Source organism: Mobula birostris, chromosome 9 (assembly GCF_030028105.1).
Source record: "Mobula birostris isolate sMobBir1 chromosome 9, sMobBir1.hap1, whole genome shotgun sequence".
Lineage (NCBI taxonomy): Eukaryota > Metazoa > Chordata > Chondrichthyes > Myliobatiformes > Myliobatidae > Mobula > Mobula birostris.
Genome location: NC_092378.1, coordinates 130,586,461 through 130,614,296, shown reverse-complemented (window position 1 = coordinate 130,614,296; position 27,836 = coordinate 130,586,461). Strand labels below are relative to the sequence as shown.

At 42.5% G+C, this 27,836-nt stretch overlaps 1 protein-coding gene across 3 annotated transcripts in view; it reads right to left on the bottom strand.

Moving 5' to 3' along the window:
• LOC140203068 (myosin-11-like) overlaps positions 1-27,836 on the bottom strand; it is a 137,761-nt gene that overhangs the window by 58,129 nt on the left and 51,796 nt on the right. For 2 of the 3 annotated variants that reach the window (XM_072268826.1, XM_072268828.1), the window contains exons 5-9: positions 22,471-22,573; positions 12,889-12,909; positions 9,785-9,877; positions 6,170-6,233; positions 63-161 (exon numbers count right to left, since the gene is read on the bottom strand). In XM_072268826.1, coding sequence (XP_072124927.1) covers positions 63-161; positions 6,170-6,233; positions 9,785-9,877; positions 12,889-12,909; positions 22,471-22,573 — 380 coding nt within the window. The remainder of the gene's footprint in view (positions 1-62; positions 162-6,169; positions 6,234-9,784; positions 9,878-12,888; positions 12,910-22,470; positions 22,574-27,836) is intronic. The other variant, XM_072268827.1, reaches the window with a different exon arrangement.

Here is a 27,836-nt window from a genome sequence, read left to right as displayed (position 1 = left end):
GTAATATACCTGCCCCTTGGAGCATTAAATGTGGTTTGAAGCAAGCCCAGTAGTTTACCCACCTCTCATCTTTGATCCAGCACCAGTGAGAAGGTAGTAGAAAATGTGGAAAGCCCTTTCTTCCACGGCCTGCCGAATAGCACGTGATTTCTCAAGCAAATCTGTTTATTTTAATTAAGTCAAAAATTGTTTTTTTGTTATCAATATATAGTCCCTTTCTTACAATTAATTCCTGGATAAAATGTGGATTCAACCATTTAAAAAGCAAAATACCTTTTGTTAGAGTGAAAGAATAATTCCAATTTAAGTTAGAGATGGAATTGGATGCAGGTCAACTCTGGCGAGGTTTGCAGGCCATTACAAAGTGAAACCTAACATCATGAATGTCTGTGATGCTTCACTCCCAGAGGAGCTCAATGCCTTTTATGCTCACTTTGAAAGGGAGAATAAAACTACAGCTCTACAACATCTGGTGACCCTGTGATCTCTCTTTCAAATGTTGACGTCAGAACACCTTGCAAGAGGGTGAATCCTTGCAAGGCGTCAGGCCCTGATGGTGTAGCTGATAGACTCTGAAAACCTGTGCCAAACAACCGGCAGGAGTGTTCCAGGACATCTTCAACCGGAGTCGGAGGTTCCCACCTGCTTCAAAAGGGCGCCAATCATACAATGCCCAAGAAGAGCAGGGTTTGCTGCCACAATGACTATCACCCAGTGGCATACAGATCTACTGTGATGAAGTGCTTTAAGAGGTTGGTCATGGCTAGAATCAACTCCTGCCTAAGCAAGGATCTAGACCCGCTGCAATTTGCCTATTGCCACAACAGGCCGACAGTAGATGCAGTCTTACTGGCTCCCTACTTGGCCTTGGATCTCCTGGACAATAAGCTGCTGTTTATTGATTACAGCTCAGCATTCATCGCAATCATACTCTCAGATCTAATCAAAAAGCTCCAAAACCCAGGCCTCTGTACCTCTGTACCTCCCTCTGCAACTGGATTCTTGCCTTCCTCATCGGGAGACCTCAATCTGTGTGGATTGGAAATAACATCTCCTCCTCGCTGACAATCAATACTGGCGTACCTCAAAGATGTGCGCCTAGCTCACTGCTTTACTCTCTCTCTATATTCATGACTGTGTGGCTAGGCACAGCTCAAACATCATCTATTAATTTGCCGATGACACAATTATTCTTGGCAGAATTTCAGATGGTGACGAGGAGGCGTACAGTATGATCGATCAGCTGGTCGGATGCTGTTGCAGCAACGATCTTGCTCTCAATGTCAGTAAGGCCAAGGAACTGACTGTGGAGTTCAGGAAGGGTAACATCCTGACTGGCTGGATCTCCATCTGATATGGAGGAGCCATGGCGAGGGATCAGAAAAAGCTGCAGAAAATTATAAACTCAGACAGCTCCGTCATGGGCACTAGCCTCCCCAGCATCCAGGACATCTTCAAAATGCGATGCCTCAGAAAGGCAGCATCCATCATTAAGGACCCCTGTCACCCAGGACATGCCCTACTCCCATTGCTCCCATCAGGGGGGAGTTACAGGAGCCTGAAGCCACACACTCAATGTTTCAGAAACAGCTTAATCCCCTCCGCAGTCAGATTCCTGAATGGACAACGAACACATGGGCACTTCCTCATTATGTTTTTCTCTCTCAGTTTGCATTACTTACTTTATTTAATTTATATATATATATATATATATGTTACATATTGTAATTTATAGATTTTTTATTATGTATTGCGCTGTACTGCTGCTGCAAAACAACAAATTTCATGTCATATGTCAATGATATTAAACCTGTTTCTGATTCTGAAAATGTAGAAATTAAAAAAAAAGATCTCCTGAAAAGCTTTAAGAATTTGGAAATGATTAAAAATATTGTGGGCTGCCATTGGAAGGAGGTACCGGAGACTTAGGTTGCACACCACCAGATTCAGCAACAGTTATTACCCTTCAACCGGAGTGGATAACTTCACTCATCCCATAATTGAAATGATTCCACAACCTATGGACTCACTTACAAGGACTCTGCAACTCATGTTCTTAGTATTATTTATTTACTATTATTAATATTATTATTATTATTATTTGTGTTTCTGTTTTTTGTATTTGCAAAGTTTGCCTTTTTTTGCTTGTCAGTCCTTCTGTGTAGTTTTTCGTCGATTCTGTTGTATTTCTTTGTTCTACAGTGAAGAAGAAAATGAATCTCAGGGAGGATACTTTGATTATAAATTTACTTTGAACTTTTAACCCTAAATTGCAAATAGATAAGAACAAATAACATGGTGCCGATTAGGGGAAAGTTATTCCATACAAGATTCCCGATCATATTGACACCTCAAGATGCATATGGTTCTTCTCCGCCATTTCCTCCTTTTCACATCTGGATGCATTTGCTTCTCAACAGCGAACTTCTTGGCTGTCCATGACAAGCTCACTCTCCCTTAATGGAGATTCTACTTCCGGAGTCCTCAGATTGTAATTGAAACCAGGCTAGGTTTTGGCCCCATATCCCGCAGAAAAGATGGTTCCATTCAACTCATCAGCATTACCTTGCATCTACCCACCTTCCATTACAACTCACTTCCATTCCTTAACGTGCCCAGATCCAACCAACACAAAGCTCTCCTGGCCAATGCACCACTGTCCCTCCTCTAAACAAAAGCAGCATATGATTGAAGTCTGAAATTAAAACAGAAAATGCTGGAAATATTCACTGGGTTATTCACAGGAAGAATCAGAATCCGAACCGGGTTTATTATCACCGGCATGTGTTGTGAAATTTGTTAACTTAGCAGCAGCAGTTCAATGCAATACATAATCTAGAAGAAAAATAAATAAGCAAATCAATTACAGTTTATGTACATTGAATAGATTAAAAATTGTGCAAAACTATAAATAATATACATTTAAAAGTTGAGGTGGCGTTCATGGGTTCAATGTCCATTTAGGAATCGGATGACAGAGGGGAAGAAGCTGTTCCCGAATCACTGAGTGTGTGCCTTCAGGCTTCTGTATCTCCTACCTGATGGTAACAGTGAGTAAAGGGCATGTGCTGGGTGCTGGGGGTCCTTAATAATGGACACTGCCTTTCTGAGACACCGCTCCTGGAAGATGTACTGTGTACTTTGTAGGCTAATACCCAAGATGGAGCCGACTAAGTTTATGACCCTCTGCAGCTTCTTTCAGTCCTGTGCAGTAGCTCCCGCCATACCAGATAGTGATGCAGCCTGTCAGAATGCTCTCCATTGTACATCCATAGAAGTTCTTGAGTGTTTTTGTTAACATACCAAATCTCTTCAAACTCCTAATGAAGTATAGTCACTGTCTTGCCATCTTTATAGCTGCATCGATATGTTGGGATCAGATTAGGTCCTCAGAGATCTTCATACCCAGGAACTTGAAACTACTCACTCTCTCCACTTCTGATCCCTCTATGAGGATTGGTATGTGTTCCTTTGTCTTACCCTTCCTGAAGTCCACAATCAGGTCTTTTGAATTACCGACGTTGAGTGCAACGTGACACCACACCACTAGTTGGTATAACTAGTGTTAATGCTTTAGGTCAATGACCTTTCATGAGAAAAGAGGAGTTCCCACACGTTCTGACTGAATTCCAGCTCAGCCAGACTCTGCAGCCAATATCCTAACTTACACCCAGTTCTATTTATCATCATGACCTTGCTTGATTCTTTTTCAAGTGCTAACCCATGGTGCATTCTCGAACCTTCTTGTTCTGAAACTTGTGCATCCCTCACCATTGAATGTTGCCAGCCATGAATTCCAATCCTTATACCCATCCTCTGCATTCACTTTGCCTTCTCCCTCTCTCCATAAAAATTATATTTTTCTATACTCCTGTTCTTTGAATTGTTGACTCCAACGTACACTTTATACTTCTACAGCACAACTGAAATATTTTACATGTATATGTTAAAAATGCATTTCTAAACATGAGTTATTGATTTTTAATATCATGATATTGAGAAATCTTTAAACTGGAGAACTACGTCTGATTTTAAACTTCACAGAGATTTGAAGAAAATCCTTGGCTAAATGACAAAGATGAAACTGACCATGTTACCAGATACTGTCAAGGGATGGTGTAATTGACATCCTCCCACTCCTTAGAGTAATAAATTGGAACATAACTAGTTCTGTATTTTAAAATGCAGAAATATGTATGTGTGTCTCGTTACTCTATCACCTGTGTGGTTTAAAATTATGTGTAGCCTCCTTATTTCCTACATTAGACCTAGGATTAAAATATGTAAATTGGAACTTGATGTGAAATAAAACTACAGAAATTGGACGTGCAAAGGGACTTGGGAGCCTTTGTGCCTAAAGGTTAACTTGTAGGTTGAGTCAGTGGTAAAGAAGGCAAAAGCAATATTAGCATTCACTTTGAGTGGACTTGAATATAAAAGCAATTATGTAATGGTGAGACATTGTAAGGTCTTGATCAGATCACACTTGGAGTATTGTGAGCAGTTTTCGGCACCACGGTAGCATTGCGGTTAGCGCAGCGCTATTGAAGCTCAAGGCATCGGAGTTCGGAGTTCAATTCCAATGTTGTGTGCAAGGAGTTTGTATGTTCCTCCCCATCACACGTGTGGGTTTCCTCCCAAGTCCAAAGGTGTACCAGTTGGTCATTGCGATTAGGCTAGGGTCAGATAGGTGGGTTGCTGGGCGGCGTAGCTCGTGGGGTGGGAAGGACTTGTTCTGCACTGTATCTTAAGATACGATAAAATAAGATAAATAAGATTAGCTAAGAAAAGATGTGCTGGCATTGGAGAGGGTCCAAAGGAGGTTCACAAGAGCAATCCTAGGAATGAAAGGGGGAAGAGAGCTAAACTGCTCCTGGAACCCGTTTCACTTACCCCACACCCTTATGCCACCACAAGTTAAAACTCAAGCAGTGGTTTGACCATCTGACTTGGTCTGGCTAATGTACAAGTAAAGAGCAAGAACTCCATTATGGGTCAGTTACACTGAGTAGCTAGTTAATTTTACATGCTGACTGCTCAGTTACGACACTGCATCGTGTTCCCACAGTTAGACACTTTTTCCCTGTGGTCTGTTTTCCACATTTTCATAAAGCCATTTCCTGGATGAAAAATAATAAAAATGATTATCAAAAGTTGAACAGAAGCCAGGAGCTTTATAACTGCTTTATATAGAGTGGCTGAGACATGTTTCTCATACATAAAAGCTTTCGTTAAAATAGCTCATGACCATATTTGAAGACTGATATGTTTTTGTCTTTCTCTGTGATTTAATTTATGAGGGGTGATTGATAAGTTTGTGGCCTAAGGTAGAAGGAGTCAATTTTAGAAAACCTAGCACATTTATTTTTCAACATCGTCCCCTCCTACATTTACACACTTAGTCCAGCGGTCATGGAGCATATGGATCTTGGACCTCCAGAAAGTGTCCACAGCAGGGGTGATTGATAAGTTCGTGGCCTAAGGTAGAAGAAGATGAGTTATTAACTTCAAACTTTCTGCATAATCACTCAAAGAGTTGAACTGCACGTGCATGTAATGAGAGCTGTACAACTCATCTCCTTCTACCTTAGGCCACGAACTTATCAATCACCCTTACTGTGGACACTTTCTGGAGGTCCAGGACGTTGAATTCTACAAAGAAGGGATCCGTATGCTCCACGACCACTGGACTAAGTGTGTAAATGTAGGAGGGGACTATGTTGAAAAATAAATGTGCTAGGTTTTCTAAAATTGACTCCTTCTACCTTAGGCCACGAACTTATCAATCACCCCTCGTAAATGATCTGCATGATCATATCATAATTCTGCTCTGAAAGACATATTTCATTTTGACAGTTGTACAAATAAAGACACATGTAAAGCTAGATTTTGTGTTTAGCAGTGGGAAATCATAATGTATCAGCTCAGAGTTCCCAGTCAGCATGGCCCATGAATGGGGCTGAATTTGAGCAGAAGTGATGAGTCAAGCCATGTAAAGTATATTTAAAATAGAAGCATACTCTGCGAAATGGGCTCTGTAAAGCTCCACTGTGAGTTTACCTCAGAAAACTGAGCATAACCAATGAACTAGACTACCAAACTTCTGTATTTGCTAGTTGGCACTATCAGTGGAATAGAGTTACTTTAAAAGAAACATGGAAAAGGATACAGGTTTCGATGTTTGCTCCGACAATATAACCTGTGACATCAAAATTGATGCGAATAAATTTTCCCTGTTGCAAGGAAAACAGAATTTTTAGGTCCTGTGCAGATCCACCCTTCATTAATTGATTAAGTAACATTAAAATGGACCTTAAATCCTGCTATGTTTACACATTTGGATTATGTGAGGTAGATAAAGCAGACTTTTTAACATGTAACTGGAATTTACTTAAAGAAGGCTGTAATGAAATAGGGATGATATAGGCTGAGCTCACAGCTGCACAGTGTGAATAATCCTTCACTGGGAGCCAAACCACACAAACAAGCATTACTGACCAGAATTTTATGTTTAGTTTAATAACTTAAATGGTAATCTAGAAATACTTTTATCATAGCATTCCCTCCTCAACTTCATTTGGATAAACGTTTCAGGCCAGCGTTTTCAGAAGTATAACTTAGTTATAAGCACACATTATGTTGCATACTCCATTTTGGTTCCAATTGATGGTTAATTAATTAGATATGATCTCTCTTTCAGTTGCTGTTATGGTCCGTACAGGGCAAGATAAAAGAAAGAGGGATAAATAAAGTCCAGAGCAGAGCAGAATACACTAGACCAAGCCCTCCTGGGACAGGGCAGAATATAGTGAACTATCCCCTCCTGGGACAGGGCAGAATATAGTGAAATATCCCCTCCTGGGACAGGGAAGAATTTAGTGAACCATCCCCTCCTGGGACAGGGCAGAATATAGTGAAACATCCCCTCCTGGGACAGGGTAGAATAGAGTGAAATATCCCCTCCTGAGGCAGGACAGAATTTAGTGAAACATCCCTTCCTGGGGCAGGGCAGACTACACCATCCACACTCAGGATATGACAAGTTACATCCAATCTCAGGCTGCGAAGTTAGATGTTAGTGCATGTGGGGGTGGGGATGGGGGTTTGGGGAGGAGGGATGCTAATGTGGGGCGATAGTTGATGTGTGTTGTCTGTGTGTGTGTAAAGGGAAGAGAGGGAGAAACAGAGATATTTATGGACCTGTACATGCATGTAGTAGTGTTCACAAATGGATGTTCGTCTCTGCCACAGAAGGGCCAGGATATAATTGGCAAGGCAAAGCGTTGGGAATATGGAAGGTGCTGTGCTCCTTCTGCTGTTTTCACTGGACTCCTTCCTGTGTGTCCTTGAAGAGAAGGTTCTCAGCGCTTTCCCAAGTGCTCCCTTTCCATTTATAGCTGCCTTGGGCTGGGGAGCTCCCGCACATTGACAAGAATACTTCGTGATTTCTGACAAGGGTCCGGAACATTCTGTCCTCCTGTTTTACTTTTGCCATATCAGAGCTAGGAGGAGGTTGCCTAATTTGTGAGTGTGGAGTGATGAGGCCAGTCCGATGGAGCCAGCCAAGTAACCGGAGCCTTTGTGCTGAAGTACTGGCTTGAGGGAGGACGCTGCCCTGCATTGGTGGATTTTCCAGAAACCATATAGCTGGTATCTCTCCAAAGCTCTGAGGTGCCTACGTAGGTAATCCTCATCTTTGAAATGTAGAGGCAAGAATCACTGCTGCCTGGCAGACTATAAAGTACAAACTGGCCTTATGATTTTGATCCATCATCATTCTTTTCATCAGATGACCAAAGGTTGTGACTGTGTGCTGGAGTTGAGTATGAATTTTCTCACTGGCATCTGCCTTCAATGTGAGGTGGTTCCCTGGAGTCAGAAAGAGCTCTTGTTATGGATATTTTTGTCAAAAGTCCCATTAGTCGAAGCAGGGGCAGGTCAATGGAAGACCTTTGCTTGAGGACATTCAGTATAAGATCGATTTGGTCACATGCCTTGCTGAAGGAGTTGACAAGGACTTGGAAGTCAACCTTTGAACATACACACTAATGCATGTGTCATTTGCACATTACAACTCAGTGAAGGCTGGAACAAGTACAGGACTGGGCTGGGTCTTGGTCTGGTGGCAGAGCTCCAAGATGACCATTTGTGAGCACTACTGCATGAATGTATAGGTCCATAAATTTCTCTCTTCCTCTTTCTTACACAGACAAACACACACACACACACACACACACACACACACACACACACACACACACACACACACATCAATGATCACAACCATGAGAAAATCTGCAGATGCTGGAAATCCAAGGCAACACATACAAATTGCTGGAGGAACTCAATAGGTCAGACAGCATCTATGGAAAGGAGTTAACAGTCAACATCAGCGTTCTGGTCTCAGCCCGAAACATCAACTGTTTATTCCTTTCCATAGATGCCACCTGACCTGCTGAGATCTTCCAGAATTTTGTATGTTAACATCAGTTATCACCCCAGATCAACACCCTCCTCCCCAAATCCTCTTCACCATGTGCACTAACATCTAACTTAGCAGCCTCTACATCCAACAAAGACAGGGGCGCCAGGCACTTCTGGCCACCATCTCCTGCAAGTTCCCTCCAAGTCCCTTCATCGCTGATAAAAGCCTGGAACTTCCTGCCCAACCACTCTGTCCAAGTTCCACTCTTGCTCAGTTCGTTTCAAGTATTGGTTAATTACCTCATTTTAGAGTTGTCGTTGTTCTCCGGTCTCATCAGGTGACAAAATGCTGTTTTGTGATGCCAATATTGCTGCTCTCAGGCCTGGCTCAGGGCCGACACTCTACCAGTCAGACCACCGCAGGTTCCAGTACAACTCCACAGAGTTGAGCACAGGCTGAATGCAGACACTTCTAGTGTTGTAATATCATATATTCTGCCTGTCTTTTTAAATTATGTCTCCATGTACCTTCTCAGGCAGATGTGAATTATCACTTAACGACATTCAACACAAAAAACAAAGGAGTTTTTCTGTGTCATGGCCATCATTTATCTCTCACCCAATACAGATTCTCTGGTTATTGTTTCTCTTCTGTTTTTTGGGGCTAGTAATGTATTGGCTGACATTTTAATTTGTTTAATAAGTGGCTGTACTTCAGAGCTACTTTGTTCGCCGTTGAACATGAAGCACTCTGGACCACTTAAAAGATGCAAGAGATGAGTCAGCAGAATGGTTGGTTAACTTGCCACTCTTTCAATATTACTAATATGTAGCCAAATCGTGCCTGGGTGACTGGTGCATTGCTTTTCATGGAAAATCAGGATTGCACCCTCCGGTATAACATCGTATTGAACTAAAAGAAGTGCCCTGTGATTGTAATTTCTGGATATTTTCTTGATCAGTTTCAAAGGTTGAATAACATTTTCATGTAACTATGCACATACTAGACTTAGATGTTGATCATCTCTGAAATGATGTGTTATTCCATTTGTAAATTAACTGATAAAGGATTATTATTGTATTATTCTCCTGTATGACTAATCTGTATACAACAATTTAACATTGATATTTTGAATGTGTAATGGAACTGACTGGCAGGACATCTTGTAAATTAATACATCACAAACTGTTTGTTTCACTTATGAGTTCTGCAGTGAATTTTCTACCGTGGATGTTACTGTGACATTAGGAACAGTCAACCACAGTGTCAACTAACCCTTTCACCAATGTTTTTCATTGTCGCACAGTTGTGGAAACTTTCATACATATTAAACTATAAAGCTCAAAATGAAGTACTTACAAAGCGTGACGAGTTGTCATTTTTTACGGTCTTTGCATTACCAAAAGCTTCCAGAATGGGATTGGCCTGAAGGAGTTGTTTTTCCAGCTCGCCCTAAAATTAAGATGGATTACATTCAATAGTCACAGTCACTAGATTTACCCCATGTCTGGTATGCTAACTGCCTTTTCTTTTGCATTGTTCTGGCAAATTATGACCTACAGCCATTATTGCTTTGTTGTGTGTTTACAGGCGTTTTAAAGGGCCTATCACATTAAGTTTCATTAATAGATTTGCCTTCAACTTCACTTTGTTGATGATTGTGGTGGATGATACTTGAGCCATGAAACTTACCAATATCATAATACATAGCAAAAATAACTAGCGTTTCATTTTCAGTTCTGCAAAGGTCAGAATTCCAGCGAGGTAGCAGTGCAGTGTTGAGTCAATGAAATGACAGGTTGCCAAGACGTTTTTAGATTATGCAGGTCATCAATGGCTGTTGTATGTATTTGTTGCTTTAAGAATGTTTAAACATCTGCAGGATATTGGTTCCCTGCCGGGTTTGCTTCCATCCTTCCACTGAGGGAGTCTACATTGTGTCATCCTGCAGGAGTCAGCATATTTATTCCACAGCCACGTCCGCTCCTATATCCTTTTCACTGAGGAAGAGAATCAGCACAACCTTGTAGGAAGTTTCACTGTTCTAAAACACCAAATCTCTGTTCCTTGGCGTTAAAGCACACACTTTAGAGTTTTAGCTTGGGTAGCTTGTGAGTAAACTTTTTGTTAGATGTTTGAGAGTGTTGGTGGGAACTTTTACAAAATGAAAAGGCACTCTTTTGGTTTAATCACGGTTAGGGAGAAACGATGCAATGACCGAGCATGGAAAGAAATGAAAATGTTTACAAGATTGTTTTTGATGACTGTTCATCTAAAACAAACATATTTTAGCTATATGTCTGACTGCAGCCAGTAAGTAGACAATCTGGAATGATGTTAAGCAAATTCATTTTCCTGGACGTGAAAAATGAATACAAGAAACTTTATGCAATAATTAAACAAACCACATACACATGCATTCCTAGTATTTGAAATTAGTTTAAAAATGTAAGCAGTATAAAGCCACACGCACTTCCAGCCGCCAAAGCATAAAGATTTGCAGTAGCATAGAGCTATGATGAGATCGGCCTATTATTCAAAATGGTACAAGGAAAATTATAAACTTGTTGGATTCCCCTACTCTTTTCCAGTTTCTGAAGGTTTTGGCACTTGTGGAAGCATGCACTCAGCTGGGACCAGAAGATACCTACTGACCAGAAGACACGCACTGTACACATTAGCAGATGATTCAGCTGATACTGAAGCCAAACTCATTGCTAATCACATATTTTGGGTGGAGGCATTGGGTGGTGACCAGATTAAGGAATTTATGGTCCTCACATCGGATGAATTAAATAGAGCCAATTGGATTGCCAGCTCGGGTCAGCCAAACTTTTACCTCATTAGCAATGAAAATTACTGCTGAATTCAGACTTCATTCAAGATTAAATTGTGATTCTTTTGTTTCATTGCACTGAGTAAGTTTCTTTAATTTAAAATGGTAAACAATTGCCAAGAGTGTAATTCTATTTAATTTACATAATTATGGTTCCTCAAGTGTTTTAAGATAACTTTTTCACAAAAAATTTATCAAGTGTTATACTTTCCTTTAATCAATCACTGAAACAGAAAATCCCTTATTGAAGATGGCAGCAAGAGTGGGAGGGCAAGCCTTATATTTACTAGCATTTAAAATGAAGAGCGTAACTTTTAGAAACCTATAACACTTGACCAGATATGGACATGTTAGATGTAGGATCAATGTTCCCAATGACAGGAGAGTCCAGAGCTAGGGATCATAGTTCAAGGATAAGGCATAAGTTATTTAAGACTCAGATAAGGGTAGAAAGTTCTGCGAGAGGGTGGCAAGCCTGCGAAATTCCCTACTGCAGAAAGTAGTCACGGCCAAATTATTAAGTATACTCAGCAGGAATTAGGTAGATTGTTCTTTGGTGAGAAAATCAAGGGATATGAGGAATAAACTGGAACAGGGGACCAAATCTGAATGGTCAGCCGTGGCCATATTGAATGGTGGAGCAGAGTCGATGGGCTGAGTGGCCTCCTCCTGCTCTTGGTCTTTGTCATTTACTACTGCACCATTTTAGTGGAGGTAAGCTCCAGTAATTAGTTATCAGAATAAGATTAAAGCTTCAAAAAGCATGAAGCTGTCAAGCTCATGTTACTGCAGATACATATTTTGCATTTGCATGACATAGCTCATTGCATAGCAACAAAATTTAAAGCCAACAACTTATTGTTACATCAGTACTGAAGATGAACAGAGTAATAGCTGATTGAGGCCATGCAGATATTCTTCCTTCAGTTCAGTGGCTACACTTGTTTCGGGCTTTATTTCAATTCAATCCTGATTGTGTTTTTTCCTGTTTAAACTCAAATTCATCCCATAAGGCTATAAAGAATACAGTAAATCTTTTCTACTATTACCCTGCTTTCACAGCAGACCGATATTGAAGCTGACCATGGCATGAAAGACTGGAATGTTCATGACTCAGGCCAAACCCAAAAGTGGACCTGCTGTAATCTAGAGAGAAGCAGGGCTTGACCGTGTCTTGTCTCAGAAATACACAGAGTCCTTAACAGTACATCCTGCAAGTAGGTTTCCAAAACTGAAATCAATCTTTCTTTTAAGTAATGTTTGTGAAGCCAATAAACTGCAAACAATTTGGCCTAATGCTAATTGAAAACAAGCAACTAATTTTAGTAGAATGCAAAGTTTAACACTAAAATATACAAACAGGAAATACTAATTTCTTCTAATCTCAGACCTTATGGGTTGAATTATTTGTTTCATGAAAGTGGAAAATTGCTGCCTTTGAAGTGACGAAAAACACTTTAAATGAACTTCAGAAAACATGCAACCCTTTGTGCTATTGTTTCATTTCTGTTTATCTGTGGGGTGAGTGACATCTTCCTATATTTCATCATTAAGATTCTGTGCAAAAAAATAACGTGCAGACACGTAATCAGTGCTCTAAACACATCGAACATTCTCAATTACTCACGTATGCAAAAGCGGGATCTTGCTGTAGTTGGATAATATGGTATAAAACAAATATATCAGTAGAGAAACAAATGTCAGATTATGCCACACAAAACAGAATTTAGCCTCTTTCTAATCTCCAAAGATAACACCACAATTCCAGATGTTCACTTATATTGAAGAAGTTCCAGAATAAAAAGGCAAATGTTACAAACTGAGATAACATCTTCAGTGCTGCAGTTAAAGGAGATGCCAAATAGAGGCCAAACTCTTTCAGTGGGGAGGAATGAACAAAGGACGAGGGTAGAATATCTTGGCTTCCTCTGCCCTTGTTCAGTTCCTTTCAACTGTTTGCAAAGAGGTGGGCATAACCTGGCCTAATGTCTACAATGCAACACATTCCATGGAAACAACCATCATGAATAAACAATAGATATCGAAAAATAATTCCAGGAAACATTACTAATTTAGTAACAAATGATGCCAATGTTGGCAGAAAGTAGATTTTTTTTCAGATGTCCAAAGATTTAAATACATATTATAAAAGTTAAAGATAAATAACATTTTAGAAACTGACATTTTGATGACAGCTGTGGGAATACGTTCTTTGCTCTGGGGCTCAGGTGGCTGAATTGAAGTCAAAATGACATTTGTCATTGCAATTCAGCATAAAGAACAAAGAACTATGCAGTCTGCGTAGTGATGCGGGATCCAATAGGGTCCAGTCTCTTACACAGCTAGAGAATGGTGAAACTAGTACCAATCCCCAAATTGCAGTAGGTCATGAAGTTACTTTAGATAAATGAAACAATTGTCAAACTTTGGACACACTTCATTTCCAAACCTAAAATGTGGAATTGAAGTGATTTGCTACCAAGGATTTACCTTGTATGATTTATCACTGGACAGAAGGTTTTTAGCTGTACAGCATGAAGTTCAGAAGTTAAGTGTTCTAATTTGAAATACAGGTACAAAGGGGCATCTTTAGCCTTTCCAGAACAAAGTACAGACAGAACAAAATACTTATCTGGCAGAAGCCCAGCAGCATTCGGCTATTCAAATTTAAACCTGCTGAGGAGATGGCATTGGCACCAGTTGAAAGCCAGTAGATTTCTTCTACACACATGCACATGGATCTTGATGGTATCACTGTGATCCAGCTGTAGTTCTGCAAACCTTCCCTAACACAAGGCTCCACGAGATTCTCTTGGAAACCAATCCAGCATCTACCTTGTGTTGGTTAGCAATGTGACCATTCTTTGCCAGCAACCTGTGCTAGCCAGGAAGATGGCTGGCAAGACGTAATTCAATGGAATACTAGGGGAGTTAAAATCTTCCAATGTACAACCAACAAAGCGCAAAAAGGTGACTTTTTGCATAACTATCCAGAAATACTGCTTCGAAATCAGGATTTGAAAAGCATATTCAATACCATTGGTTATTAAATATGAGAAGTATTGTATGCAGATCAACAAGCTCCCCTTTTGAAATCAGGGAGATTTTATTTCATTTCAGATAAGTGACTTATGTTTCCATTTGTTGAAATCCCTCTCCCTCTCACTCTCCTTCTCTCTATCTCTATCTCTGAAGAAAAATAAAATACGCTGGAAAGTCCATCAGCCAAAAGCATTAACTCTGTTTCCCATGCTGCAGATGCTGCCTCACCTGCTGAATATTTCCTTTACTCGCTGTTTTTATTACTGATGTAGATTAAGTTATAAATGGACTAGATCTCAAATCTGATGGTGATCTTTTGATCTGTGATCGTATGACTTTTGCTTTAGACCCTGAATAAATGCCACCAGTTAGTTATCTGTATTTTAACAAAATGCACTTTTAATGGAGTTGTCGCAAAGGCTAGCTGCGCAAATCTCTTTATGAATGGAGGAAGACAAAAAAAAACATACAAGCCCTATAAACCACTGATTATTTTTATTCAAGTTATTGGCTATATACTTTCTCTGCTGAATGTACTTTAAACAGACAGCTGGTTTGTTTGTAGATGCATATGTATAAATAAAATTAGGTTGGCTAACGCACATACAAGTTAGATTGGCTACTTGATAACTAGAATGCAAAATCCCAACAGCCAAGTTGCAATAAAAATTGTGTCATGATAAGTGTGCAGTGGAAAAGACCTTGCCAAGTCTGAATTGGTTGTTGGAATCCATATCATTACCAAGTCCTTCAATTGTTATGGATGAGGGGCAGGATTGAGGCTGCTTATATAGCTTGGTTATTTCCCAGTTCCGTGCAAATAGCAAGTTTGCCATAATCGGTTCGTTGTGCTGATTGTATAGTGACTGGTGCTAGGAGAGGGGATTGGGCAAAGTTCCAAGGGTTAAAGAGAGAGTTCTATGGTTCAGCTGTAAGCCAAGTTTGTAAGGCTTGGAGCTGAGGTGATGCCCATGCCAGTGTTGTTATCACTGAACCTTTGTCCAGAGGTGGTGAGGGCAGCAATTTGAATGCACAGAAGGAGCAGCCAGAGGTGGGTGTGATTTTCTCAGCTCCTATAGCCTGAGGCATCTATAGTGGAGTCATCCTATTCTAATTGCCTTATAAGTAGAAGGTCATTCTTGGGGCTTCTCTCCAGCCTTCAGCTGCAGGTACTGTTTCTTCATGGTTCCAAGAGGAGCCATATTGTTTTCCAAGCCATTGCTGCAGTTAGTTGCATTGAGAAGAGGCAGTCTTGCACACAGGTGGTGCGTCTGTATTGCAAGGCAGATTCAGCTCTAAAGTAGTTAAGATTATGATTGCATTTCACAGAGCACAGTGAGACCTTTTGTGACCTGCTGGACTGGAAGGAATGTTATTCCTGTTCATCTGAAATTCGTCAACAAGCTACTTGGAAGCCGTTCTTTGGATCCAAGTATCCCAACTATCCCGGGGAACCCCCTCTTGCATAATTTATTGTAAATTAACTGGTCATTGTCAAGTGTTCTGTGATTAGGGTCAGGTTAAATAGGTGGGTTGCTGGGCTTTGCTTCTTGGGCCGGATGAGTCTGTTCTGCAACGTATCTCTAAACAAATAAATAGATAGTGTCATTGTGGGGAGATGGCTGATGGGTTCACCGGCACAAGTTTATAACGCGGTGACTCTTGGTCTTTCTGGGACTGGTAATATAGACAGTGTGTTATGGATTCAAAAGAGTGTTAGTTCTGTCAGTCACATGCCAGAAATATTTTTACTTTTGGGAGAGAGGAGGGTAGTGGGTTATTATTTTAGGCAAAAAGCCCATAAGTTGCACTGTTTTGCAGCAGCAACTTTATAATTAGTTATATTCCTGGCTGGCAACATAATTGTAACACTTATATAGGCATCCGTTAGTCTCATGAGACCATGGATTTGCGCCTTGGAAGGTTTCCAGGGCGCAGGCCTGGGCAAGGTTGTATGGAAGACCAGCAGTTGCCCATGCTGCAAGTCTCCCCTCTCCACGCCACCGATGTTGTCCAAGGGAGGGGTATTAGGACCCATACAGCTTGGCACCGGTGTCGTCGCAGAGCAATGTGTGGTTACGTGCCTTGCTCAAGGACACAACATGCTGCCTCAGCCAAGGCTTGAACTAGCGACCTTCAGGTCACCAGACGGACGCCTTAACCACTTGGCCACGCGCCAACTTTGTAACACTATCAGCTAGGCTTATAACATCCCCTGCTTGCACACAGTGTGAAAACATTTTCTTTGGGATGTGCCCACTTTGTTGTTACATGATGGGTGATGACTGCTAAATGCTGGAGAAATGACACCCCTCCGTTGGTCAAGGTCGTTGCTGCCCTGCTGCCTAAGTGATAAGCAAGTCAGGGCACTACGATATGGAGAGCCGAGGGTTGCCCATGTAACAGGCTCCCCCTCTCCACACAGCTGATGGATCTAAAGGAGCAGCAGAGGCCGCTACAGTTTGGCACCAGTGGCGGCGTCACAGGAGTTGCCAGTCAGCATTGCACTCAATGTAGGACTGCCTTCGGGACCCTAGCTCTGAAATTTTCCCTCAGGGTTTACTCCTGAAGCCTTCCCCATGAGTGGGTATAGCTGCAAGGCAGTGGAGGTTTGAGATCAGAGTTTTCCTTCTCCTAGATGCCAACCACGGCTGACGAGCCTCATCAGCTAAAGTGAGTGGTTTTAAAGTGGCAGTAACCCACCTTTGGCCCTTCTCCTATTAGTAGAAACAGTCCCGCTGGGCTTAGTGGCTAAACCACATATGAAGGCTAGGAGCTGGACATGTTTGTCACAGGCTATTTGAGACACATACCATTGGGAGCGCATACTAGGTAGTGGGAGCTTTTCCCCAGTACCACCCCAGCTATGACAACCTTAAGCAGCCTCTGGAGAAATAGGACAGGATTTATCCTGAAAACAGCTGGAGATTTTGACATAATTAATTTGCTCAGGGATCAAAGGTTTTCCTGTTTCAGGGATTTCACTCGCAATGGGAGACTTCTCTGGCAGCTGGACAAAGTTTTTGATAGACTAAAAGATCTTACCAGGAAGGTAGCAGGGTTGTCTGTCCAGCGGCTGTTCACACTGCATCTCTACAATTTTTGAATCCAAGTATCCAATATTAGCTTACAAATCTTTACTGGACTCTTACCGTAACTGTGGCAATCAAGCTCAAGGAATTAGGAATTTCACCTCATTTAACCTGGACATGTTAACCTGTGTGAGCTTAAGGTTAGATCCACCTGGATATAAAGCCTGTACTGAACAGTAAAAAGGTGACTCAGGAGAAATTAAATCCTCTTAAAGACCTTCAGGGACATCTACATGTGGAGATGGCCAAGATTTTTAATGTTTGTTTTTCCTTGGTGTTTACTGAGAAGAATATCATAGATGCCAAAGAAAAGAGGGTCATTAGTAGTGATGTCTTGAATTATATGCATTTATGAGGAAGAAGGAAGATACTTGCAGCCTCTAAGTGGATTAAAGTAACAAATCCTGACCTACCCCTGGATCTTATGGGATGCCAGGGATGAAACTGCAGAGGCCCCTTTAGAGATATTTAATTCATTGTTCGGCACTGCTGAGGTTCCAGAAGACTGCAGGTGGCTAATGCTGTTCCATTGTTCAAGAAGGATAGCAAGGACAGGCCAGGGAACTACAGCCTAGTGTACCTGACTTTAATAGTAGGGAGGTTACTGTAGGGAATTCTGAGGGACCAGATCTCCCATCACTTAGATAGTCAAAACCGGATCAGGAATAGTCAGCATGGTTTCTGCATGGGAGGCTGTGTCTGATGAACCTTTTGGAGTTTTTCAAAAAGGTAAACAAGGTGATAGATGAAGGTCGGGAACTTGATGTTGTCTATATGGACTTTACTGAGGCATGTGATGAGGTCTTGGAGGCAGGCTGATCTGGAAGACCGGACTGCGTGGGATTCAAAGGAAGCTAATGAAGTCGATTCAGAATTGGCTTGATAATAGGAAACAGAGGGCAATGGTTGAAGATTAATCCTCTGACTGGAGGCCTGTGATTAGTTGAGTGCCCCAGTGATCAATGTTTAGATCTCTGTTATTCATTATTTATGTAATTGACCTGTATATAAAGGTACACGGTGAGATTCGCAAGTTTGCTGCTGATATTAAATTAGGGGGCCTTATTGATAGTGAAGGTTATAATGAGATCTTGATCTATTTAGAAGATGTGCTGAGAAATGGTTTACAACTTAGGTAAGTGTGAAGTGAGGAGTTTGGACAGTCAAACTGTTCACCCCACAGGGACATTATGTTACAGTTATCTAAGTCATTGGTGAGGCTACACTTGGAGTATGGTGTACAGTCTTGGTCACCCTGTTATTGGAAAGACATTGTCAAGCTGGAAAAGTGCAGAAGTGATTTATGAGCACGCTGTCCGGGCTGAGTCATAGGAAGAAGTTGGTCAGGCTGGATCTTTATCCTGAGGAGCATAGAAGAATGAGAGGTGACCTCATTGACGTTTATAAGATTCTGAGGGGTATGGATACTCACAGTCTTTTCCCCCAGGATTGGGGAGTCCAAAACTGAAGGGTACAGTTACAAGATGAGGAGGGTTGAGATTTAAAAGAGACCTGAGTGCTCTGGCAGCTTTAGTCAGAGGATAGTAAGTACCTAGAATGAGCTGCCAGAGAAAGTGGTCCAGGCAGGTACAACTGCAATATTTAAGAGGCCTTTGGATAGGTACATGGAGGGAAGGGGGTTCAAGGGTTGTGGGCCAAATACAGGTAAATGAGACTAGTTGCTGTGGATGCTGTGGTCAGCATGGACCAGTTGGGCTAAAGAGCCTTTTTCCATGCTGCATTACTCTTTGACTGTATGTACGAGGTTATATGCTCAAAAAGATGGGAGATGGAGGAAGACTAGCCACAAACTTTAGCCTCTAAGACTGTGAGTGAGCAGCCATTCTGAGACAAACACGGAGACCAGAGGTCTCCTTCTTTAGATACTAACCAAATTATTGCATTAATCTTGCTGAAACCAGAAGGGAAGGAGAAACGTTGTACTAAGTGTATTCTTCATGTCATTGGGCTCTAACGCTCTACTGTGAGGCAAAAGAGTTCTGCATTGGCAGGATTATTTTCAACTGGTTATATTTAAAATTATTATATTACTGAGAGTAAGTGGAGGATAACCAGTTCATAACAGACTCATACTATGTCAAAGGAAAGCTGAGTGAACAGTTAATATCAGAGATGGATCACTGCCAATAATCTCATTGTTGGGCCAACTACAGGCTGCATTATTCCTGAGATGAAAATATTTGACCTTGACACCATGTGACTGAAAATAGGAAGAGCTCTATTCTCAACCATCAATTTCTGTCAAACCAATGCGTACATACTGTATGCTTTAATATATATTAACATTGAATGCTATTAATACTGAAAGGGGAGGGTGAGGTCATGGTCCATATCGGTACTAAAGTACTACTGCACTTGGAATATGGACCCCTTATCTAAGAAAGGATATGCTGGCATAGGAAAGGGTCCAGAGAAAGTTCACGAGAATGATCCCAGGAATGAATAGGTTAACGTATGAGGAGCATTTGATGGCACTCATCCTGTACTTGCTGGAGTTTAGAAGATTGGGGAGGGGGAGGATCTCATTGAAATCTATCAAAAATTGAAAGGTTAGATAGAATGGATGTGGAGAGGATGTTTCCTGTAGTGGGGAGTCTAGGACCAGAGGGCACAGCCTCAGAATAGAAGTACATCCCTTTAGAACAGAGATGAGGAGAAATTTCTTTAGGCAGAAGGTGGTGACTCTGTGGAATTCATTGCCATGGACAATGAATCATCTTATGCTATCTACGCTCTGTCCACCAGAAAAAGTGGGATCTCCCAGTGGCCACCCATTTTAATTCCACATCCCGTTCTGACATGTCACTCCATGTCTTCCTCTACTACCGCAATGAGGTCACACTCAAAATTGGAGGAGCAACACCTTATATTCTGTCCGGATAGCCTCCAACCTGATGGCATGAACATCAAGTTCTCAAACTACTGCTAATGCCCCCCTCCTCCTTCACCATTCCCCATGCCCCACTCTCACCTTCTTTCCTTACCCACTCTTCACTTACCCCTGGTACCCTTCCCCCTTCCCTTTCTTCCATGTGCACTCCTATCAGATTCCCCCTTCTCCAGCCCTTTCACCAATTGACTTCCCAACTCTTTACTTCAGTCTTCCCCCTCTCTTGGTTTCACCTATCATAGAACCATAGAACCATAGAACCATAGAACATTACAGCACAGAAACAAGCCTCTTGGCCCTTCTTGGCTATGCCGAACCGTTTTTCTGCCTAGTCCCACTGACCTGCACCTGGACCATACCCCTCCATACACCTCTCATCCATGTACCTGTCCAAGTTTTTCTTAAATGTTAAAAGTGAGTCCGCATTTACCACTTCATCTGGCAGCTTATTCCACACCCCCACCACCGTCTGTGTGAAGAAGCCCCCCTCTAATGTTCCCTTTAAACTTTTCCCCCTTCATACTTAACCCATGTCCTCTGGCATTTTTCTCCCCTAGCCTCAGTGGAAAAAGCCTGCTTGCATTCACTATCTATACCCATCATAATTTTATATCCTTGTGCTTCTTCCATCCCTCCCCCCACCTTTTTACTCTGACTCGTCATCATTTTTCTCCAGTCTCAAAATATCAACTGTTTGCTCTTTTCCATGGATGCTGCCTGGCCTTTTGAGTTCCTCCAGCATTCTGAGTGTGTTGCTTGTCTTATGCTGCAATTGTCTTACGGTCTAAAGAAATAGGTCGGAAGAGAGATGAGGTCTGCAAAGGGAATTTAAGGCATTACGTAGAAAGTTACAAAGCAGGATCTCTAGGTTTGTAATCCCAGGATTACTCCCTGTGCCACATGATAGCCAGGCAAGAATTAGGAAGTTAATGTGGGTAAAGGGCTGGTGTAGAGCAGAGAGCTTCTGATACCTGGATCATTAGGTTCTCTTCCAGGGCAGCTGGGACCTATATAAAAAAGTTGTGTTGCACCAAAACTGAAGTGGTGCTAATATCCTTGCAGGGTGGGTTGCCAGCCGGCGGCAAACAGAACAGTAGGTCAGCGGGTGGAGGGATTAAGGAGAAGGTTAAATCAAATCACTCTCCTAGGAAGAACAAGTTTAGAACACAATGGGACAGAGGCCGGTGAGCTCAAAGCCTGGATTAGACCATGGTACTACAGTGTTGTACCCATTGCAGAGACAGTGCTCGAGCGGAGAGTAGGACTGGCAGCTCACCGTTCCAGAGTTTTGACATTTCAGACATGATAGGGGGGATTGTAAAAGTGGTGGCGGAGTTGCATGACTGAGTAGGGAGAATGTTAGAGCTGCGCTTAGAGAGGAATTTGCAGGGCTCTTCCAGTGAGGCCATATGGGCTGAATTCAGGAATAAGAAAGGTTCATTCATTGATAGGTCTTCCAATAACCAGCAATGAGAAATAGATATATAGGTGGGTCATGGAAAAGTGTTGACGCATGGCCAAGTGGTTAAGGTGTCGGTCTAGTGATCTGAAGGTCGCTAGTTCGAGCCTCAGCTAAGGCAGCGTGTTGTATCCTTGAACAAGGCACTTAAACGCACATTGCTCTGCGACAACACCGGTGCCAAGCTGTATCGGCCCTTGTGCCCTTCCCTTGGACAACATCGGTGGCATGGAGAGGGGAGACTTGCAGCATGGGCAACTGCTGGTCTTCCATACAACCTTGCCCAGGCCCGCGCCCTGGAAACCTTCCAAGGCGCAAATCCATGGTCTCAGGAGACTAACGGATGCCTATATAATAACTGTGAAGGAAAAGTATAAAAACAACAGGCTCCAGCAGTTGCTCGTTGATTTCCATCTATGTGCGGTGAACTCCATTCCATATTTTGAAAAATTGGGTCCACTGGTACACTGTGACCATGCACGTTGAAAACTAACATTGTCCAAGCATTTGATCTTATTTTGCATTGGTTCTGTTCATTATAGTAATCATTTTGAGTGAACATTCCATAGCTAGTTTACATCATAAACGGTTTTTAGTTTTGTTTACTATTGTCTAGATGCATGAGGGTCCCAAAGATCTCTCAAGACAACAGGATAATACCAAAATATTAACACACAGAGAGAACATATTAAAGAATTGACTTACAATAGCACTAGCATCCTTCTTGCTCTTGTGGGAGGAAGCAACCACGGCCAGGTACTGAATAACTTTCTTTGTGTTTTCTGTCTTCCCAGCTCCAGATTCACCCCTGTGCAGGAAATCCATGTGTTATTGCAACTTTTCAAGTTCACCCATATTTACATTGTGCTTGACTGTGAGGATTCATATCATCACTACTGACAATTATTCCCTGCCTCTTCGAAGGACTTTGGTTTCTCTGGTTGCAGCTGCAAGCTCTGAGTCTGCCTGTTCCACCGGTGGGGACAGTGACACACTTTTCCTTCTCACTGTGAACATAGCACCTGATAGAATGTTTAATGTTTCTGTGGGTATTTCAAATTCCATGGTAACCAACTCGTTCTGGCAGTTTACAGATAATTGATCCCACCTACATTTGCAACACTTCTCATGCTCTTGATTGCCTCACTAACTTTCAGTTTCCTGGCCCTGACCGCCTCTTGTTCACTATGGATGTCCAGTCCATATACACTTCTATCCCCCATCAAGAAGGCCTTAAAGCTCTCAGTTTCTTTCTCAATAAAAGAACCAACCATTTCCCCTCCACCATCACACTCCTCTGTCTGGCAACAGTCACAACACACTGGAGGAACTCAGCAGGTCAGGTAGCATCTGTGGAAACGATGAGTCAACATTTCGGGCCGGAACCCTTCGTCAGGACTGTAGAGGGAAGGGGCAGAGGCCCTATAAAGAAGGTGGGGGGAGGGTGGGAAGGAGAAGGCTGGTAGGTTCCAGGTGAAAAACCAGTAAGGGGAAAGATAAAGGGGTGGGGGAGGGGAAGCAGGGAGGTGATAGGCAGGAAAGGTGAAGAAAGAACAGGGGAAAACACAATGGGTAGTAGAAGGAGGTGGGACCATGAGGGAGGTGGTAGGCACGGGGGTAGGGGGCAGAGTGACATAGGGATAGGAGAAGGGAGGGGGAGGGAATTATCGGAAGCTGGAGAATTCTATGTTCATACCAAGGGGCTGGAGACTACCCAGACAGTATATGAGGTGTTGCTCCTCCAACCTGAGTTTAGCCTCATCATGGCAGTAGAGGAGGCCATGTATGGACATATCTGAATGGGAGTGGGAAGCAGAGTTGAAGTGGGTGGCTACTGGGAGATCCTGTCTGTTTTGGCGGACGGAGCGGAGGTGCTCGATGAAGCCGTCCCCCAATCTGCGTCGGGTTTCACCGATGTAGAGGAGGCCGCACCGGGAGCACCGGATGCAATAGATGACCCCAACAGACTCACAAGTGAAGTGTTGCCTCACTTGGAAGTACTGTTTGGGGCCCTGAATGGTGGCAAGAGAGGAGGTGTAGGGACAGGTGTAGCACTTGGGCTTAAAAACAAAACTGGTCCTCAACAATTTTTCCTTGGTCTCCTCCCTCCCACTTTCCCCAGACTTGAGGGGTAGTTGTGGCCCAGCTACGCCTGCCTTTTCATTGACTATGTGGAAAAAAAACATGTTCCAAGCCTTCCCTAATGCTCCCCACCTCTTCCTCCACTACATTGACAACTGCATTGGTGCACCTATGCTGAGCTCATCAATTCCATCCACTTTGCCTCCAACTTCCACCCTACCATTAAGTCCATTTGGTCCATTTCTGACACCTCCCTGCTCTTTCTCAAGCTCTTGTTTCCAGCTCTGGAAACAAACTGTCAACCAACATCTTTTATAAACCTACTGATTCCCACGGTTTTCTTGACTATACTTCTTCCCACCCTGTCTCCTGTAAAAATGCCGTTCCCTTTTTTCGGTTCCTTCATTTCCAACTCATCTGTTCCCAGGATGCGGCTTTCCTTTCCAGGACATCAGAGACTTCCTCCTTCTTCGAAGGATGAGGCTGCCGTTCCTGCACAATTGAGGCTGCCCTCACCTGCATCTTCTCCATTTCCCAAGCATTTGCGCTCACCCCATCTTCCCGCCATCTTAACAGTGATAGAGTTCCTCGTCTTTAGCTACCATCACATGAGCCTCCGCATCCAGCACAGCATTCTCCATAACTTCTGCTATCTGCAAAGGGATCTTACCACCAAACATATCTTTATCTACACCCCCCCCACCCCAACTTCCATTTAGGGTCCCAGACAGTCCTTCCAGGTGAGGCAACACTTCACCTGCGAATCTGCTGGGGTTGTCTATTGTGTCCAGTATTGCTGCTGTGGCCTCCTCTACATTGGTGGGATCTGTCGTGAATTGGGGGACCGCTTTGTCAAGCACCTCTGCTCCATCCACCAAAAGCGGAACTTCCTGGTGGGCAAGCATTTTAGTTCCGATTCCCATTCCTGTTCCGACATATTGTTCCATGGCTCCTTTTATGCCACAAAGAGGCCACCATTAGGGTGAAGGAGCAACACCTTACATTCCCTCTGGGTACCTTCCAACCTGATGGCATGAATATCAATTTCTCCTTCCAGTAAAAAAAATCCCTTCCCCACCCCTCTTCTTCTATTCCCCACTCTAGCCTCTTACCTCTTCTCACCTGCTTATCACCTCCCCCTGGATCCCACCTCCTTACCTCTCTCCTAGGGTCCACTCTCCTCTCCTACAGATTCCTTCCTTTCCAGCCCTTCACCTTTCCTACTCACTGACTTCACCTATCACCTTCTAGCTAGCCTCCTTCCCCTCCCCCCACCTTTTTATTCTGGCATCTCCCTTCCTTTCCAGTCCTGAAGAAGGGTCTCGGCCTGAAATGTTGACTGTTTATTCATTTCCATAGATGCTGCCTGACCTGCTGAGTTCCTCCAGCATTTTGTGTGTGTTGCTGTGGATTTCCAGCATTTGCATAATTTCGTGTGTTTATAATTAGAAACCATTTGCTTTAGTTGCATTTCTGTAAGAGTTTTACTTCTAACTTTGGCACTGATTCATTTTACATTAATATGGAAATGAATAATGACCTTAGTACGTCTACTAACTTGTGCAACACCATAAAAGGCCAAATCTTTCCATTTGCACAAGTTCCTTCCTTGAAGTTCCTTGCATGAAGCCTTTAGATTCCCAAGATATTTTGCAAGTTTGGGATTTTCCGAGGTTTTGAAGTGCATGAACTGCCTAAGGTTTCCTGAATTATTGGGAAATATTAGACGCTATAGTTTCTGTATGTTTCCCAATCACTACATCAGGCAGATTTCACTGGGTTAAAAAATCACCAGCAATCACTGGGCACTGGAAGTGGTTAATTCAGAGTATTTATTTCCAGTCCGATGTTACTAATGCTCTATTAGATTGTCAGTGATCATGCTGCTGAAACCAGATGTGCCTCAGTATAGCACGGTTTCTCTGTTTTCTGTCCAAGCCCAGAATGTATGTTTGTTTAACTTGCAGTCAGATAAATGACTTGTGATTTTTAATTGTTAGAAGATGGTCTTTGGCTTAACTAATTAGATGATGGGGATGAAAAGCAGTGTCTTTCTTTTTTTTAAACTGAGAAGAAAGTGTGAGACAGTGTGTGCATGATTGTGTGACAGATTAGGATCCGTCTATCTGAAGTTTGTACTGTTGGTTACCCTGAAGTATGATGAAACAAGATGGAATCTGAAAATTCCAAGAAAGATTTTTTTAAATTCAAAAGGTAGAACTGAGCTTCCGCGAGTAAAAGTGCTCTTGTGGATCATTAACAAATCATCAGTACTTTGAGCCCATGAGCACACCATAGATAGCTACCACAGGACAGGTAGAACAAGCAGCATTGAAAATCTTTAGAAGGCTGACTGGTGACAGGCAAGTCTCCATATAAGAATGTTAACATGTGCTGAACATTTAGATAACCTTAGTTATAAGAGGAAAGAAGTTGGACAGTGAAGTACCTTCCATCTTATATTGGTTGGAGATCTCAAAGCATTGGGGCCAATAAAATGTTTTATGCTTATTAAAATGAAAGCTAAATCTGTGCACAGCAAGTTTTCACAAATGTCAATGATATAATTGATCTGAGAATTTTAATGGTGGTTTGCTTCAAAATCAGAAGAACTTTCAGCTTTTGTCCAGATAGAATCAGAGATGGTTTATAACTACACAAAAGGCATACAAGGTCTCAGAATCAAAAGCGGTTGTCAGTATGGCAGTTCCTCCTTCCTCAAGCATCAGGCCTATAGTCTGCCAAGACTCTGGTTCAACACAAACTCATACCTGAAGTGGGAGATGTACCATGTGTGCAAAGAATAGGGAGAGTGATCAGTTGTGCTGGAAGAGGAGAGAAGAGTTAAAGAGTGATTTGAGTAATCAGAGCTGTCTCACAAGTTCTGTCCCTCAGTCCTCTTACTGCAGTAGTTTGATAGACTCCTCTGGCATGTCAGCACATGGTCGAACACTTATCCGTGCCTGTTTTAGGGTGGGAAATGACTAGTGTGTTCATCTGCCTCTGCTGTTTCAACACTTCCCCTCATTCATCGAACACTCCTCTCCAAATCTCACCCAAAATTTCTACTCCACACCACTGTAGCCTTGCAGTTACCCTAACGCTGTTACGGCATCAGCGAACGGGTTTCAATTCTGCTGCTGTCTTCAAGGAGTTTGCATGTTCTCCCCATGACCCCGTGGTTTCCTCCATGCACTCTGATTTCCTCCCACATTCCAAAGACATACGGGTCCGTAGGTCGATTGGTCATGTGGGTGTAATTGGGTGGTGGGGTCTCATTGTGCTATAAAGGTATTATTCTCTAAATAAATGTAAAAAATAAATAATTCCTAAGTTCACCCTGTTTATCAGACTGTTTGCTTTATCCTACTCCAACCAATCTACTGTCTGCTCAACTTTCACCCTAGGCCAAAGCTTACTGATGTTTGCAGTGCAAGTAGAGCATTGAGCATGAAAGGGTATCACAGTAGCAGTTCGCGTGATACTATTACAGCTCAGGGTCTTCTGGGGTTCAGAGTTCAATTCTGGTGCCATTCTGTAAGGAGTCTCTGTACGTCCTCCCCATGGAATGCATAAGTTTTCCTCCCACAGTCCAAAGACATACCGGATAGAGCAATTGATCATTGTAAATTGTCCCGTGACTAGGTTAGGTTTAATCAGGGGTTGCGTGCCTTGAAGGTCCAGAATGGTCAACTCCACGCCGTATCGCGAAATAAATAAATAAATAATGCAACACAGTTTCAGCCATGATGTCTGAGCATTTCATATGGTAGGGCTGTATCAGACACAAATGTTTTCCATTATTGCTGCTATGTTTGTAGGATTCTGCTAACAACGAGAAGACGTGTATACAAAACAAAAAAAATGCCAGAAACACGCAGCAGGTCAGGCAGCATCTGTGGGAAGGGAAAGGGAGTCAGCATTTCAGGTCAAAGACTGAAAGAGATGATAAAAGGTTGCTTAAGTTGCGTAGAAGGTGGTGAGAGGGA